A 19,307-nucleotide genomic window follows, 5' to 3' on the forward strand; every position below is an offset into this window, starting at 1 on the left:
ACACAACAGTATCATCTGGGGAGAGGGAACCTCATGTGAGAAAATGTCTCCATCAGATTAGCCAGGGGGAAAATCAGTGTGACATTTTTCTTAATCAGTGATGTAGGAGATGCCAGGCCCCCATCACAGTGTGGTCAGTACCACCCTTGGGCAGATGGTCTTGGATTATAGAAGAGAAGTAATCCAAGCAATCCATAGGGAACAAGGCATCTATTCCATTGTTTCTTCTTCGGTTCCTGATCTGATGGCCATCAGTTAGTGATGGACTGTGATCTGGGACTTATAAACCAAATACACTCCCCACCCCAAGTTGCCTTTGGTTGTGCTGTTCATCACAACAGGAAACAAATCAGGTCAGGAGCCTTTAACAAACTGGCCAGTCATCTAATTCATCCAGTTTTATGGGCATAGAATGGCTCACAGTATTTTTTTATTTTAAAATATCTTTCTATGTTCCTGGTATTTATACTGATGGCCATTCATCCCTCCTGATAGCAACCCCTACCCCTTTTAACAATTCAGATGCTAGTGATCACTGGGGGCCCTCAGCGGTTTCTAGCTGTAAAGGTCTTTCATCACTTGTATTCTATTCATCTCATCTCCCCGGCCTCATTCCACTTGCTCTCTTAAAAACATTTTTTAAAAAAGATTTGTTTTGTATATATGACTGTGTACCTGGGAATTACAGAGACACCATGTAACATTTGGGAATGAAACCTAGATCTTTAAAAGTAACAAATACTCTTAACTGCTGAGACACCTCTTTATCTTTCTCAATTAATAATCTTATAAAAGTGGAAAAGCATAAAGCTAAGAAGCTGTTATGAAAAAGGATCAAAGTATATGGATCTTTTCCTAAAAATCCAAAGAATACTCAGCTAAATGTTCTAGAAATTCTGTAAGAAAAGAGAATTCTAGACATTACTGGATTTGTATAAATTACGTTTACATCAGGAAAATGGGGCTCTTGTATTGTATGGTTGGAGTAAAGGAAACATTCCATGCAATACAAGTGAACAGCTGGAAAAATTAAGGGACACAGAAGCTACACATCAGCACAGGAAGGACAAGAAATGGCAGAAGTTGTAATTTAAGTTTTACTACTTAGCAAAGTGAAGCTGGACGACTAGAATTTTATTGAAAATAAAAGTAACACTTAAGCTGGCTCAGGAGTTTTTTCATGCACCACTCAATTTTAAAATGAGGTCATCGAACAGCTTTATAATTAGCATTTTCCTTTTGACTACTCAGCCTCAGGTAAACAAAACAGGATTACCATAATCATTGGCTCATGGTACTCTGCATTGGCTCAAAAAGCCAGCTTTTGCTTAGAGGAATATCTTGTACCTGCTAGTTCAAAAGCTGGGGCTGCGGCCACCACTGTCATTCAGCAGCCCCTGCTGCCTTTAATCCGGGACCGTGTTTTAGCTTTGCACTGGCACCCCTTCTACAGACAAACTTTATTACAATTTGTAAGAAGTGCATGTTCATACCTCTCCCCACTGCATTGTAGAGAACTCAACGCAAAGCCCTGAGCATGCTAGCTACCTGTTCTCCACTGAGCTGTTCTCCAGCTCCTATTTTGCACTCCACACTTTGCATGGATCTCCCATTCTACCCACCAACCCTCTCCAGTGAAGACTTAGGTTATTTCTAGGTTTTAAGTTTCTTTATTTTAATCCATATGTAAGTTGTGCATATGTAGTGAAACTTCTGGAGCACAGGATGAATTAAAAAAAAAAAAAAAAAACAACTTTTAAAGATATCCCACAATCTTTCAAGAGTCAAACCATTGTTCACAAACAACTGCTACTGCTAGGCTTCAAATTTTTTGGGCAAGTGGTTGGGTATAAAGTCATTATTTCCTTGTGGTATTGATTTGCAGTATAGATTCTTCCACTACATAATCTGTCTTCCTAAGTATTCTGATGATAAGTAGCTTAAGGTCTGTTAGACAGTCTAAGAATCCAGCTCTTATTCTCTCAGTTTTAAAATATTGATTTACATTTAACATTTTCCCCTATAGTGTGAAAGGATTGCTTTCCTTTTTCTATAATAGCCAGTTGTTTCATCTAGCTCTATTTGTCTCCTTTCCCGGAAGCAACACACTATCATTAGCTGACACCAGAGTTCACTTTGGTCCTTTTCTACTGATCCAGTGCATCCCACTGCAATCTCAGGTGACTGGTGCAGTTCAGACACTACTACAGGAAGATATTCTGGTGTTTCAGTTAACTGGGGTAAAACTGTGACAACTGGTATTATCTTGCCACTTTTATAGTATCTAGTGATCTCTTATTAAGACTTATTAAGGTTTGCCATTTTAAAAAACAAATCATAAAATGTTCAAATACTGAATACTTCTTCTGGCTTACAAGTGTCTTGCTTCAGTAGCTAGGATAAAGAACAACACCACTCTAAATATAACCAGTCAATGGAGCAGCTTGTCTGTTCCTCACTATGAAAAGGTCTCCACTTTCTGGTAGATTTCTGAATGATAGAGGTTTTTAGACAGTATCAGATTAAAGACATTTCTTTCTATAGCTTTGTTTCTTAACTCTGTGTGTGTGTGTGTGTGTGTGTGCGTGTGCGTGTATACTCCAGAGTTTGGTTCTGAAATCAGGCTTTTGTGGCAAGCACGTTCTCACACTTAGCTATCTCAGTTGCCGACCCCTCCCTCCCCCAATTTCTGCCTAGATGTGGGTCTGAGGATATAGGTCTGTAGAGTGCTTGCCTAGCGTGCAGTCTGGACCCCATCTCCAACATTACATACATCTGCATAAATTAAGCATGGTGGCAGATGTCCTCAGCTATATATTAAATCCAAGTCTGGTACAGGACACTCTTGACCCATGCCCCCTTTGGTTTTTGATATAGGGTTTCTGGAAGTCACTTTGTAGACTAGGCTGGCCTTGAACTCAGAGAGATTTACCTGTCTCTGCCTCCCACGTGCTGGGATTAAAGGTCTGGGCCATTAACCAGCTAATCAATCTCTTTCTAATCCTGCTATTTTGCTAATTATGAATAAGATTTTTTTCTTTCCAGGATAAATTCTCACTATATACAGCTCTGGTCTGGAGCTAATTATATAGACCTGACTAGCCTTGAGCTTGCAGTGGTCTGTCTGGTAAGTGCTGGGATTGCAGGCATACACCATTATGCCTAGATTACTCTATTTGAATCTACTGAGACACACAGTGGTTAATCCTCACTTAAATTTATTCATGTGATCAGCATTTTAATATTAAACCATATTATATACATTATTGATTAGAATTAAACATTTTTCCACCAAGAAATTTATACTGTAAAGAACAGCTATTATCATTTTTAAGCAGGCTACCTTCTAGAAAAGTTTGGAAATCAGAGGACGAATTGGTCTTTGCAGGGTCTTTCTAGTATATAATTCTCCCACTGACAACAGGACAGTTAGATGAGAGCCAGAATATATCACATCTCAGTAATTTGGTTTTGAAAAAATTCTTAGGTCTTCAATATTATATTCATAGGAATATAATTTGCCATGACGAATTAGCCATAACTAGAGGTGAGACAATAACAGTGGTGCTCTTACCATTTTAGAAGAGCAAAACCCTAAAAGATTTAACATGACAAAATTAACTACTAGAAAGAAGAGGGAAAAGTAGCACTTTTTTTTTTTCTGGTTTTCCTTTTTATTTAATCAAAGACTGGTGAATAAACATAAATACCGCACAATTACCAGATCATTCTTCATATTGTGCACACACAGACCAATGAACAGTAATCTCAAAGAAACTTGCAGTCAGCAGTGAAATGCACTTAGCTTTTCTTTCCGTTGCTTAAAAAAAAAAAAAAAAACCAAAAACCACAAATTTAGAATCTTGTCAGCACACATTCTCCTGTGACAAATGATTCAGACATAAATAGTGGGTACAAAGAAACTATATGCTAACATATGTATAACCTTTGTTAATGAAAACAAAACAAACAGAAGCAGCCGTAATGATTAAGATACATTCAGTTACTGATAACTAGTTGTACCCAGAAGGGCCTTATCAAAAGGGAATCGTGCTGCAGAGAAAAGCTATATATACATACACAATGAGAAATAAACTGCAAGATCAACGCATGCATGTTTAATACTGGAAAAATCACAGCCCTCCAGAATTTCTCCACATTTGTTATAAAAGCCCTCTGCACTTAACTAAAATTAAAATGATCTTAAAAGTATAATACTTCTTTTCAGCCACAGAAACTGCAATGGAAATAAATGTTCAGAGTCATTTTCAAAACAAAAACAAAAATCTATTCTTCTGATGACATGCATGATTCAAGGGTCTATGCAAGATACGGTGCTCTACATTCCCAAGACTAGGAAAAAAAACCTCAAGTCAATGTTTAGTTTGCAGATAGTCAAAGGATTTTGTATTCCAGCAGGAGTTCAAATCTTCTGGATCTTTTCACCAACAACTACTGGATTTTCTTTTCTGATTTTCTCAGCAGCATCAGCTTTGTAATTGTAAGAGCAATTGTGAACATCTGAGTAACGGTGCACACCACAGTAAACATTTCCACACCGGCATTCAAACCCTGGAAATGGATGAATATGTGTACAGCATGGGTTAGACAGGAGGGTGAGATATTAAGTTCTTCCCATAGTTAATGCTAAGTAACCCTGTCTTTAAGTCTAGGAAGACTGCTGTAAAGTTCCTAGAGTGTCCTGCTCAACTCATCATCATAGGGCTTCCTTTCTTGCTCCCATCTACATAAACCTGTACTAGGGCAAGCCCTGACTGCTCTTCTGAGCTGGTTTCTTCACTTGTGATATGTTCACAATTTTTTTCTAGGAAAAGGCTGTTAAACTGAAAATGGAGCATTTTTTAAACTTAAAATACACAGTGCAGAAACAAGCCTACTGTCAGAAGGCAACTGTAACATTTAAGACCAGAGTCCAGAGGACCTACTGCTGAGTGAACAACACAACACCTTTAATTTCCCTCTCTGCTAAGCTCTCAGGAGATGTGAACAGTTCTGTCTGGAGACACCAAGACCCTTGAAGCAGGTTTCTGTGGGTCAATATCCTCAGTATCAGAGACAATTCACTAAGCTTCTCTGAGTCTCACATACGTACTTTGTAAGAAGTCATGAATTACTCTAAGGATCAGGTGAGCACCCAGTAAAAGCTACTTAACTTTAGGGACGTGCCCTATGAGTTGGAACTCAAGTGGAGCTGCACGGAGAGTGGCAGTGTTGCTTTCTCCAAATCAGGCTTTTATGTTGTTATGGATGTGGGAAGATAGAGCTCAGGAATAATCAATATTCTAATCAACAATGACATTCACTTTCTTTACCACATTTTAACTTTAAAAACGTATTCTGAAGCTTTATGTAATAGAAAATTGAAGCAAACATAGCGAAATTAGATGAAAACTAAGTTCTAGACTTGTAGTCTGAAAGTCTGAAACTTCATGAAACTTTTAAAGGATGTATTTGATATTAAATATGTACATTTTAAGTTATATATATTTAACTTATATAAATTTTGGAGGAATGGGGAAGTTTAGGTTATCTTTGACATGCCAACCCATGTTTCAGCAAGATTTTCTTTTCTATTTTTTGGAGATAGGATCTCATGTAGCAAACACTGGCCTTGAACTCCTGATCCTTCTGCCCCCAATTCCCACATGCTGGGATTATGAGCACGTGCCACCATGCCCAACTCTAAAGCCTAATTTTCACTCAAAATCTTACTGTTCTCTGTTTATACTCCTGATTTTTATACAAGTATTTGGCACTATACCTAAATAAACAATCAGCAAAACTATTTGTAGCTGCACCACTTTCCAGTGAATCCCACTACCAGGCTTGCCCTGGCCACACCCATAGCTCCATTGTCAGAGTGGAGGCTGTACTCCCCTTGACAGGTCTCTACTTCCCTTTGTTTATATAAACTGGCCATAGAACTCCTGTTCATGAATGTCCAGGGCAGTCTGACTGTGCTTAATGTACATTCTTTGCTAAATACTTTTGAACAGTTCCCCCTTTTAACAATTTTGACAGTTGAGCTACAGCAGTAGTAATATGCCAGTGGTGTCTTCTACACAGCGCCAAGCTGCTTTGCTTTTAGCTCACTGGTCTATGATCAACACTGTTTTATAGAGAACACCTCACAGCTAACCAAAGGCCCCCCCCCAAATACTATCTCTTTGAAGGCAAGAGATGCATCTTTGCTCTTTTCCAGCATTCACCAAAATAGCCTTACTTGTCAAATACTTAAAAACTGAAATAATTTTAAAAGCTAAAAAAAAAAAAAAAAAGTCAGTCCTGAAATTGGCATGTACCCAATACCAATGCTCACAGAGGTAACAGCAATCTTAACTGGTTAATAACCATGAGCATAAGTTATTCCAAAACATGATCTTAACTCTAAACCATCCGAGGAGGCCCTTACCAGTAAGTCCCACTTTCTTCCTGCACATGAAACAGCGATTCTTTTTTTGTTTTGGTTTTTCAAGAGACTTGCTTTGCTCTTCAGATGGCTGCTGTGTCGTATCTGATACTGAAGCTGACAAAAACAGGAGGATGGCAAATTTAATTATTTAGTAAGATTTGGTGTTTGGGTGGTGGTTGACCCTCATCCCATATTATCCCATGCATCTGTAATTTAAAGACTTTCTGAGGAACTGTAGAAAAGATACTCATAAATTTCCACTATTTATAAAACATGGCCCTCTATTCATTAAACGTGTACAAACAGGTAGAAGGTAATCTGTAATAGACAAATGGTGCTTCTAAACACTCACAGATTTTCTTCTTTTGCTATCTGTAGTGGGAAGGGAGAGAGACAGAGAAAGACACTGCCTGACACTCAGGAAGTCTGAGGGAATGTACAAAAAGAAAACAGCATATGAAAACTTCCTAACACTGCTCACAGTTTGATCTAAATAGACTTCTCAGAAAACAGGAATATTAATGTTCTCAAAACACTTCACATTTTTATGTGAAATCACTTAAGCCAAGTGTTGTGGCGCATGCCTATAATCCAGTACCTAGAGGATTGCTGTTGGAGCCTTGGTTACAGAATAAGTAAAAGTTCAGCCAAAGCAACAGAATGAAAGTCTTTCTCAATACTATCCCTACCTCCAAAAGCACTTAAGATGCTAGGAAAAAGAGTCAGAACATGGGAACTTTAAAATGATGTAATTACAATGAAAACTAAAAACAATGCATTTTCATCCTAAAATCAAGAGCAGATGCACTGAGACTCAGGTTGAATGGTTGCTACTAAACCCTATAAATGTGTCCTTTCCTGTTACTTGTTACTCTAGACCTCCTGAGTGCCCCAGAGACAGAGTCTGCAACCACCTGAAAATAGTAAAAGGCCTATCATGGTTTAAGTTCAGCTTGCCCGATTTGTCACATCCAGAGCCTCTCCCAGGAGTCACTGCTCTTCTGACTAGACTGAAAATATCCTTCTGGCTTAATTCTACCAGCCACTCCAAAAAACTTTCCCATTTCAGCCATATGTGTTCTTCAACGTCAATATCCAATGCCCTTCCCTCATCAACACACACTTTCTACTCTAGTACTCCTGCTATTGGCACCAACCCAACCTCTCTGCTGTAGGTGAAAAGCAAATAGTTTAAAACATTCTGATGGCTCCACACCATTCCCCAGTTTAAGGTCCAGGGATTTTCACCATTCCTGCCACTCTCTCTGGCCACATTACGTCATTCCTTAAGCTGCCATATGCCTGAGCCATGGGAGGGCCAGAGTTCCAATGACATACCTCTCTCCCACCTGTAAGCTTTTGTGAGGTCCTTGCTGTGTGTGATCTTTAGCTACTTACTAACTGCATCTTGTCTTTCCTGTTTACAGGGATGTAACCCACAGTTTCAGAATACGAAACCCTCTCCGAGCTCCTATGGTACTTTCTAAGCTCCTATATCTATGTGACTTAACCTGGCTTAACGGGATTCTTTGAAGGCAGGAACCCGGCTCATGATTCTTGTTACCAGAGCCTACCTGCACTACTGCCACTCAAGAAATAACTGTCAGTGGATCTGTATTACCTACTATATCTATGGAGGACATTCCCACAGCCGCAGTACAGCTCCCCTTAGAAAAGCTACTTATAGCAGATACTCAAATAAGTGAGTAGATTATAACCTGCTTATGTTAACTCATCTAATATTTAAAAATATGACACAAACACCATAAATTATAAGTGAATGAATGGTAATAAAGAATTCTTCATACAAAGTCTCTACTAGACAAGCTAAAGCCAGGCCAGAGAAATTTATATTAATATATATCCTTATTTCTTATTTATGGATTTTGAGACAGGTTCTTATTCTGCAGTCCAGGCTGGCCTCAAATTCATGGTAATCTTCCGGCCTGCCTCAACCAAGTGCTCGGATTACAGGTGTGAGCTACAACATTTGGCTATACTGTATTTTTTTCAAACAAAATAGGCTCACAAACTTTTTAATTTCTATAAACAAGTACCCCTAAAATGTGAGCTTACTTGTGATGAAAAATGAATATCTTGTTTAAATCCCCACCTCTAGAAAAATATTAGGTAAGGTTTGACTCTGTAAACAGAACTTAAAAATATTTAAACTGTATTCAGGAATAAGCCTGAATATTGTCTTTAAAATTTGTGAGTCACAATAACCTGTTCTCTAAAAAATGTAATAGTCAAAAAAATTAATTCTTAAATATCAGTAACAGGATGGCAGATTCTAAACACAACTGGTTTAACTACTGAGACAAATTTGGGAAGTATCTGGAAATGGAGAAGAATAAAAATTCATGTTCTTACTCTGACCACAAGAGGTGTCACATACCTCAACAGTAAATTTGCCATTTGGCTTGAAGACCTAAGACAAATCACCAGTGACAGATGCACCTTGAAGTTAAAGACCAGACAGCAGTGTGAAAATGCTCATGAGTTAGGGCTGGAATCTAGACTGCTGAGTACACAGCACCAAGAGATGATGGGAACATCTTCTCAAGCCCAACTCTCAGTACAGCTTTACTTTAAACCACCAACAGCTCAACTTTAAATAAGTTCACAAGCCAGACTCTAGGAATCTGTGAAAGACTGATTCCAAGAAATCATGTTTCCTCAGATTATACTAAAGATTGAAGACCACAGAATGCCTTATCCAATTCTGTTTACAGTAAAGGAACTATTCAATCACGAATAGAAAGCTATATGGTCCCAAAGAAGCCAAAGAACCACAGTCTGAGTTTAAAGCTAAAGTAAAGGCAGGTTTGGTTCTTCAGAACTTGATAGGTTTTTATATAGGAAAATGAGAATCAGAGATATACTGCCTGTTAGTAATTAAGAACACATGACTGTCTAGTCATACCCACTGGCCATGCAGGTCTGTGGAGAGGCCAATGTAACAACATAAACAAAACAAAACAAAAAACAAAAAAACCCAAAACCCCAAAAAAAAAAAAAAAAAAAAAACCAACAACAAACAAACAAACAAACAAACCAAAAAAAAAAAAAAAAAAAAAAATCAACCCCGTGTAGTATCCTTTCTAGCTGAATTGCTAACTGGAATCCTGGCTACTGACATGGTCTACTGGCCATTATTGGTAAGATACATCACAAAAACACTGGACAGGTAAGATTGGTTTTACTACCCACATGGAGGATCACATTCAAGAGGAACAAGGCCCTCTGCTCTGGGTCCTGTAAACAGAAAAAGAATAGAAATGTAATAGTAAGTATATAATACGATTTAAACACTAATTATGTTTGGGGCATATTCATAAACACAGTTAAAAACTAAACTGAATTTAAAATGACACTGATAGGTAATTCCAAACACTATCTTAATACATCTACTTTCTCTTGGTAGTCGATACAGTATCTCTATATGATATATTTTCCCTCAGACAATCTTGGCAATTCTCAAGAATTAGAAACCTTTTTTGGCATGAAGCGTTTTTAGGACCGAAACACGTAAGAGAACTCTACCATAGTTCAGCCCCATGAAGAATCAGAGTAGAGTTTTTGAGGCGCTCAAATCATCCTGCTTATTTCTGCTATGCACCTAGTGAAGACACAGAACAAATGCTCCCTAGATATTCAATGCAGACAGTTATAACCAATTACTGGAATAATCTTAGTTTTTCAATCTGGACCTCTAGATGAGGGTTTAAATTAAGTAAAATGTAAGCTCTTATTAGTTTAAAAATTAAGTTCCATTAGAAAACTCACATTAGCACTGATAATAGCTAAACGAGTGCCATGTTTATTATTTTCTAGGAATACCCTTAATCCTAGGCCTGGAAAAATGGCTTAGCAGGTAAGGCTCTAGCTGGCACACCTGACACCCTGAGTCCAGTCCCTAAAAGCTACACAATGAAAGGCAAGAACAACTCCAGCAAGCTCCTCACCAAGCGAAGACATGCTTTCATTCTCTTCAGAATTAAAAGTGAAGATGCTAGTTCACCTGATAATTATCCTTACAGTTTTGAGAAACTCTAGATTGCTTTCCAAATCATCTATAGTATTCTGAATTCCCATAATGTGCAAGTGTCCTAATTTCCACATACCAAAACAACACTTGTTATTGCTATTGCTTGCAGCACTCTGCTGGGGGCATGTGTTAATTCACTATGGCTTTGCTTTTGCAGTTCCCTGGTGACTACTGATGCAGAGCATCTTCTCACTTGCTGGCAGTCAGTTTGTACATCTTCCCTGGAAAAACATCTATTCAGACCCTTTGCCTTTTTTTCTTTCTTTTAAAAACAACTTATTAATTCGTTGAGAATTTCCAAAGCTCCATTAAAAATTGTTTATTAGACTTGTACATTTTTTAAAGATTCATACAATTTTTATGAGTGTTTTGCCTGCATGTATTACGTGCACCACGTACATGTTTGTGCACTTCTAGCTAGAACTGGAATTATGGATGGTTGCCAAGCACCATGTGGATGCTGAGAACTTAACCATTTTTTCATTGGATTGTCTGTTTCTGTTTTCTTTCACTCTTTATTTTTATAGCTACCACAGATTTAAACTAGGATCCCATGCATGCTGCCCAAATGCTTCCCCACCGAGCTATATCTCCAGCAGGAAATTTTATTTCTTTATCCATTCTTATTAAACAGATGATGTAAAACATTCTCTGTGCTACTTTTCCATTCTTTTCATTCTTTTGGTTGCTATTGCTTTAGGTGTCTTATCTATGAAACTTCTAAGGACACAAAATTTATACTTGCCTTGAGAGTTTTTACAGGCTCAGCAATTATATATATGTAGGTTTTGCACATGTGGGTAAACTTTTTACATTATTTTATGAATTCATTCTATAATCAGACTTTCATTTTCTTACTGGATGACCTGAGACCTTTGTTTAATATAAACGGCCCTTAAGCCTTTGAGTGTATTTATGGACTATCAATACTATTACACTGATCTGTGCGAGTACCTTCACAACAGCACTTCAGTCTGGATTACTGTATCTTTTAATAAAGTTTGAAGCTGGACACTTATTTGTAACTTTTCCAAGACTGTCTTGGCTGTTTTCAACCATTCTTCAAAATCAGATGAAATCTCTGATTTTTACCCCATGTAAGCTTTTCTAAATAACAGTCCCATTTTAACCAACAGTTCCTCTGGCTTCACTGAATTACTGATCTAATAACACTCCCTAAGAATCCTGGTTCCTCCTGCCTTATCCTTGACAGCCCAACCCCCCAAAAACCTGATTAATTCCACACTGAAATGGTTTACAACAGGCATATTTTATACTAAGCTTCCTTTAACTCCCAAATCAATAGGGCAATATACAAAACAAGAATATATCCCTTATTGTTCGCACAACTCATTTTGGATCTGTGGTTTGAATTCTAAATTTCCTACAGGGTGGACATGACTCAAAATAATGAGAATGCAGCACAGAAATGTCAGAAAAGGATGAAGATATGAAACCAGAAGCTCTACATCTAAACCCCATCTTCTTTTTAGTCTGTATCACCCAAGATCCGGAGGACTACAACAGTAACCAAAGTTCAGCTCTACCTTCAAGGCAGCCTTCTAGTTCAGTATTGTTAAATATACCAAAATGCACATATATTTTACCTTTAAGCTAGTTTTTGTGAACTGGAAGTCTTAGATTTTTAAGAGTTTGAGAAACTGCTATCTTTTAAATTTTTTTAAAAAGGATAATTAGACAACATATAGCAATGGGTTAAATTTTCATTTAAGCATGAGAATTAGAGCCAAGATGCCAAATGAAAGCACCATTGTCTACCTGGTAGCACCATAACAGAGTAAACATAATAAACACAGGAAATGCTATTCTGAAAGCTCCAGTGATACTGGAATACACATGGATACCAGGCAGCTTGCCTAACCAGCTGATCCTACCTACTTGAGGGAACAAAGGGATTGAATATGCCAGCAAGATGCACACAGTGAATCCCAGCTCACAAGCATCACACTGAGGGAACACAGTTACAGTGGTGCTGGGGTTCCAGCTCCCTGTATCATGTGTCTGCTGCAGAGGCCTTTTCTGTCTCTTTTCTGCCATTCAATAGATGAAATGATGAAGCATCATTCTCTGATTTGCTCAGCAAGCAAATTATGTGTAGGGGAAGTATGTGTAGTTAGTATCTATATACAAAGACGCATATTTACATTTGTGTTGACAAAACAAAGAAAATATTTTAAACTTAAAAATAAGTGGTTTTTTTTTTTTATTCAGGGTGAGGAGATATCTATCTGTAACATGCTTGTTCTGTAAACACGAGAGCCTGCGCTAGTCCCCAGAACCTATACTTACAAAACAGCTAGGTCCAGTGGCAGGGCCTTGTAATTGGTCTATTCACTTTATGTAACGTGATAAATTCTGGCTACAAAAAACTATCTAAAAATGAGAATAGTGGATGGCATCTGAGGACAGACACCCTCTGCTCCAGCTTCCACACATACACTAACTCACACACATCAAAGGATGCTACTGAGAAACTTTACAAGTTGAAACCTAATTCCTTCCTAAATGTGGGTGAAACTGAAACTTACATATGATTTGTTGAAGATTCTGTTATGCTGAAGTTATGAATGCTAAGTCTTTAATGAACTTAAAAGTTAATACTTATCTAAATGTCATTCAAAGCACACTTGTAATAAGAGTGTCTAACTTTTAAAAACATTTTGCAGTCTTCCTAATATGACATAACTACTTTCTTGGTTAATGCACTCAGGGTGAGCTAGAGGAAACTCTGATGTTCTCCATACATCAGAATGTTATAAAGCACCTACATTGTTGTGTTATTAACTCACCTACCTACCTTTATCAAACTGTTCAACTCTCACTGCATCTTTAATCTTTTCTGTTTGTTCATTTTGGTTGTTTTGTCTTTCTGAGACAAGGTCTCACTATGCAGCCTTTGCTGTCCTGGAACTTGCCATGCAGAACAGACTGGCCTTGCATTCATAGAAATCTGCCTGCTGCTGTAGGATCAAAGGCATGTGGCTTCACACCCTTTAATTTTTATGAATTCTTTTCACACACAGCAATTTAAAACATGTTCTGTTTAAGACACACATAACTCTCCTGAGTGAGTAGCAGCTTTGTTCTCTTTTTTTCTGTTAACCTCCCTCTCAAAACTATTTGCTCCTGGGATCTCTGGTTGGTTGTGTCTATGTCCTGAAACTAATCAGCATCCAGATGGCTGTTTTCTGTTCCTTACTTTCCTGCTTTGCTTTCAAGCTCTATTCTCACTTTAGCAGCCTATACCAGCCCGTCTAAAATTCGGGAACAATTCTCATCACTTTTCTTTTACTTACCTATACCTTCCAAATATTCTCTCAAATTTTACATTTATCACTTCTGCCTCACTCAACAATATTTTTCTTTAACAGACTAGAGAGTTGGCTCAGTGTTCAGAAGCACATACTGCTCCTGTAGAGGCCCCAATTTCAATTCCCAGCACCCACAATGAGCAGCTCACAACTGTATGCAACTTCAGCTCTGGGAGGTTCAGATGTGTCTGGTGCTCACATGCCATAGTCATACACAGATACATACACATAAAATTACATATTTAAAAAAAATTTTCTGTAACCAATACCTTTCTCTCAGCCTCTCTGTCAAAAGCAACAATATCACTATCACTGTAATAAAGCTAAGCTTTTTTAGCACTGTTTGTTTTTATAACTAGTAGATAACATTTCCCCTTTTCTGCATCTAACATAATCCAACATATCCTTACTTTTCTTAAATTTTTCTATTTACAAAAATATTGTTCACTAATTATTCTTTATGAATTTATAATAATATGTGGGTTAGATTAAAATATTTATGTTGGCCACATAGTATATTCACTTCCTGCTGCAAAATCGCAAAAATAGGTAAATCTGGTCAAGTACTGATCAGGTAAGAAATAAAGGATCTCTATATTATTTAATATAAAATTCAACAAACAAATTGAATACTCTAGATCATCTGTTACCAGAATGCCTATACCATACATAATGTAGAAGTCAGTGTGCTGTCTCCTTAAACCTTGCCACAGTGTCACACAATCCTGAACTTATCTTTGCATAGTACGCTCCCTTGGCTGACAGGGTAACAAAGCCTAGCAGAGATTAGGAACCTCCCTAATGCCTCCCCATTGCAAATGCATTCAGATAAGTTTCTCAGAGTTCTTGGGTCACTTGAATCCATAGAACCAGGATGAGAGAGAGTATGGGGTGCCACACTATGAATGCAAGTAGCTAGATGTGACCACTGCACTGTAGTTTACATGGGGAGAGGAGTGCCTGGGAACCAAGAAGAAAAGCCTCTTGGATAATCAGTCAAAACCAAAATCAGCAAGGTTCCTGCAAGCCAGCAGGTAGTCCCAGTGCTTGGAGAGGAGAGTTTTAGTATTTAACTGTCTAACACAACAGAACATAATAGTATAATACTTCTATTGGTCACTCTAATTACATTTTTCAAGCAGATTTGAATCTTCTCTTTATTCTGATCTAATTATATAAGTGGAAAATGGATCCCTACATTCTAGTCAACTAAATATTTGAGAATATAAAATATTCCTTTCATAATAAAACTAACAAAGCATATATGATAAGCAGGTACTGTTCTAAATACCCACATCTATGCTAGTACTCGGCCTACAGAACTCAAGTGTAAAGCAAACACGTGCTATCATATGCAAACCTTGCAGGTCTTCTGTCTCGGATACTGCTTTGTCCACAGATGTACTGTCCACTTGGGAAGGTGCTACAGATTCTGATAAAAGTGACTGATTTGATACAGGGCTAGAAAAGCAAAAGATATTTTTATTTTTTTAACATAAAGCTTTTTAAAATTAGTTTTCTAATTTTAGAGAGAGGGGCTTATTCTGTTCCCCCGGATGGTGTTAAAGCTCCAGGCTCAGGAGAACCTCTTGCTTCCTTCAGATAAGTGCTACTGCACTCAACAACATTTCAGTTTGAAAAGATCATCTTCTAAATATCCATACAAACTAAAAGGATATATATCACTTCCTCTAGAACACAGGGACACTTGTAACCTAACATGACCATATGGCTTGGGAGCCACAGGCTAATTAGGGCCAGAAGTTTATGCTTTGGAAACCAAAGCAACAGTGCACTGGTTTTTGTTTGTTTGTTTGTTTGTTTTACACATCCCAAATATCACATGAATGCTCTAAATGAAAACTAGCACAATGCAGCCTTGCTTCAGAATCATTAAAACAAAGTTGTAAATGAGCACCTACGATGAATTTTTAAAAAGAAAGCACAGTGCAAAAATTTAACAGCCTACTTTACAACAGAATAAGATGGAAAAAAGTATTTCCTTCTCCTTCCCTTACTTTCTTTCTCCCTCCCTCCCTATCCCCCCTCACCTAAGAGGAGCTTTAAACTGTCTGTATAATGTGGCCTAGCCTTGAACTCCTAGTCTTCTTGCCTGTTTCTCAAGTCTGAGATTATAGAGGCATGCACCATGACTTTCAGAGGTTAAAACATGTATTTCTGTTTGCATCCCTCTGTCTCTAACTTCAGAGCTAAAAGCAAAAATATAATACAAACCAGAAAACTTAGTATTGCCTCATGAGAAAAACAAAGAATCTGAGCCAAGGCTCTTTTGTTTCAAGGCAGTAACATTTGTTGACCAAGGACTACAGTGTGAAAAAAACTTTAGAAGGACTTCGGTAGCAGATCAGTATGCAGTGTGAAGAATAAAGGAAAATATATCTGAAAGGGGGATTGAAGACTTGAAAGAGCTCTCCTTCAACAAAGAACAGTACAAAGCACCTTGTAACTAGTGAGTAGCAAGCAGTCAGATACAATTCTAGGCTAGTAAATCCTGCAGTAGCTTTAAAGCATTCCTTAGTGAAGTGATTAAAAACTATCATAAGATCAATACTCTTCAGTTTCAGTTATCTTTCAGAAAGTCACCTTACCCTGGCTGCATAGATGAAGACGTAGAATCTAGCGCTGACTGAGCGTCTGGGACACTGCCATCTGCGCACTGAACTGGTAAGGATTCAGACAGACTGCTGACAGAAGCTGCTGTAACACAACCACATTGCAGGTTAATACTCTAGCAGCCCAAGGCCTGATAAAAGCAAAGGAAGATCAATTCCCCACAAAACATAGTATATAGGTTTCCCTTCATTAGTATCTCTACCTGTTTTTGTTTTGTTTTTAATTTTGTTTTAGTGATATGAATGTAGCATTGTACGTATGACAGAAAGTGAACGGAAGTATTACATATACCTCATGTGTTATAAGGAATACTGCTGTGCTTTACTGGATTACTTACCAGGTGGGCTTATTCTACCATTGCTACTGTTCTGTCTTTGAAGATGTTCTTTATAGCATACTGAACACATGCCATTTGTACGAGGGTTTCCATAAAATCCGCAGCCAGTGGAGCAAAGCATAGGTGCTTGGCTGTGATTAGTTTCTTGAGCCATGTTCTTCTGTTGCACACCTGAAATTTGCCAAGAATTAGTAAAGAATTCCAACATAAGACTTCAATGTTGCATTATCCAAACCTGCTTCTATAAAGATGGGAAAACCATCTATATGCTCTTTCCCTAAGCATGCTATGCTGTTCCTAGGCACAAGGCAAAAGTAAAGAGCAAAGGACACTTGGTGAACTCCTACTTCAAGCTACTCTCTGTAAGCAGGTCTGTGCTGGCTCAGAATATATAAAACTTCCCCAGTGGAAGCTTTCCACCTCTTTTTGAAGAGTCTGTACCACTCTAAGGTTAACTTTAGTCTGGACTCTAAAAGTAATGAGCAACACTTTAAGTTTTGCTATAAGGTGTACTATTTAATTTCTAGCTATTTAAAGTTTTGTTCAAGTCTGCACTAACTTGTGGTTTATTATGTTTAAAGATTACCACCTAATGTAATTTTTGTTCTGGTGAATATGGAGAACTGGGCAGAAGGTTGCTGAAATGAGAAATGAGATTTAATCATTTTGGAATTAAGCAATTCATCTCAAAAGTCCTGTAGAAGACAAATACTGTTATCTGAACCAGCCAATTTCCCCCCTTAACCATGATAATCTATAGAATATCCATAATATAACCAGAAAAAGAAGACTACATGAAGATGTGGCTCATGGCATACTTATAATGTAGATAAACTGAAAAAAAAAACCCTGAATGTCCAACATTATAATACTAATATTAATGACAAAAATTTCCAGAATCGTTAACATTTCAAATGACTTTCTCAAGGAGAAAACGTACACAGTGAACTGTGCATGTTGCTAAATAGTGCTAATGGAACAGCTATTAATTATAAAATATAAGTAGAAAACATATCCAAGAATGGCAATACTGTTTTCCCTGATATATGCCTGACTTTAATTTTTTTCTTAATTGTGACGATATTATTTGCCTAAGAAAAATGTTTACTTTTTAAAGCATTTATAATTTTAAAGAGTAAAATTAAAATCTAATAGGACAGAGACATTAGTCACTGCATGCTGGGACTCAGGAAGTATTTGGGAACCACTTGAAGGTGATGATCAATCAAAGCAGATGGAAGAATTTCACATGCTATTTCTTCCAGAAAGCAACTGGTGACTTGGCACAAACAAGCCATGGCAGCAAACAGTAACAGCGAGCTTATTAAAAAGAACCCCTTCTAAAGGAAGGTTATTACAGACCAAAGAAGAATAGATACTCAAAAGAGAAAACACTTTGTCACTGAAATTGCCTTGACTTGGTAAACACCTAAGGAAAGCATTCACTGTTCACAAGAACTAGAGTTTTCTTCTCCTGAGTGGTTTAAATATATATTTAAGCTAAATATATATTAATGAGGGTAAAGATATATCAAATTTAATAATTAATAACCACAAGGCCCTTAGTTTGAATTAATGGGGAGGGGGGAGAAGATAGACAGACAAACAGAGACAGACAGAGAGAGACAGACACAGAATATCATGTGTTGTATCAGTCATCTTTCTCCTGCAGTCCTGTATATTCATATGTCAAATTAATAGACAATTATGATGTAGAGAAGCAGTTTGATGGCAAGATGTTCCTGAGAGACACTATTCTATTCTCTTTTGAGTGTGTATGTGTTAATATATGTGTGTAGGTGGATGCCTATTTTGTATGTAGATCAGTGTTGAGGCCAGGCCAGAGGCTAAAACTAAAATGGAGTGTTTTCCTCAGACACTTTTTTAACCCTACAGTTAGAAACAGTTCCTCACTGAACCTGGAGTTCACCAATACCGACCAGCACCAGGGATCCTTCTGTCTTTCCATTCCCTATACTGGGATTACATAGGACACATGTTGCAGTGTTTTCCTTTTTATGTGGCTGCAGGAGATCTCAACTCAGATCTTTATGCTGCGTATAAAATACTTTATCCACTGGACCATCTCCCTAGCCCTATGCTCGTTCTTTGTGTTTGTCTAGTTTTTAAAAATCAGGTTGACTGCTCACCATGATAGTAATGGAGCTGGGATTCATCCAGATATCCTGGCTCTACCAAAGTCCAGGTTCTAAGCTAGTGGTTTTAAAAGTGTGGTCCATGAGCTTGTATGAAGGTCAACACTGTTCTCAAAACAACATTAACCAGTTACCTGCCTTAAAACAAAAGCAAAGCAAAGCAAAGCAAAGCAAAGCAAAGCAAAGCAAAGCAAAGCAAAGCAAAGCAAAGCAAAGCAAAGCACAACACAACACATACTGTCAATGATCCCTTTGCAGTGCTGCAAAAGCAATGGTGTGTTTCAGCCAGAGCCTTTCTTTCCATGAGCCAAACAGGCAGTGGAACAAAGTGGACTAGCAGGCATCATCATGCTACACCCAGAGC

General features: G+C 37.7%; 1 protein-coding gene across 9 annotated transcripts in view; it reads right to left on the bottom strand.

Annotated features, from left to right (window-relative positions):
* Positions 1-3,201: 3,201 nt before the first annotated feature.
* Positions 3,202-19,307, bottom strand: part of Zfand6 (zinc finger AN1-type containing 6) — a 66,494-nt gene continuing 50,388 nt past the window's right edge. For 5 of the 9 annotated variants that reach the window (XM_076937234.1, XM_076937250.1, XM_076937228.1 and 2 more), the window contains 6 exons: positions 16,788-16,958; positions 16,426-16,534; positions 15,177-15,277; positions 9,647-9,691; positions 6,434-6,547; positions 3,826-4,572 (listed from right to left, as the gene is read on the bottom strand). In XM_076937234.1, the coding sequence (XP_076793349.1) occupies positions 4,424-4,572; positions 6,434-6,547; positions 9,647-9,691; positions 15,177-15,277; positions 16,426-16,534; positions 16,788-16,941 (672 nt within the window). In that variant the 5' untranslated portion in view covers positions 16,942-16,958 and the 3' untranslated portion in view covers positions 3,826-4,423. Of the gene's footprint in view, positions 4,573-6,433; positions 6,548-9,646; positions 9,692-15,176; positions 15,278-16,425; positions 16,535-16,787; positions 16,959-19,307 lie in introns of all 9 variants that reach the window. The other 4 variants (XM_034508133.2, XM_034508132.2, XM_034508161.2 and 1 more) reach the window with 2 other exon arrangements.

The sequence above is a fragment of the Arvicanthis niloticus genome, chromosome 1, assembly GCF_011762505.2.
Source record: "Arvicanthis niloticus isolate mArvNil1 chromosome 1, mArvNil1.pat.X, whole genome shotgun sequence".
Lineage (NCBI taxonomy): Eukaryota > Metazoa > Chordata > Mammalia > Rodentia > Muridae > Arvicanthis > Arvicanthis niloticus.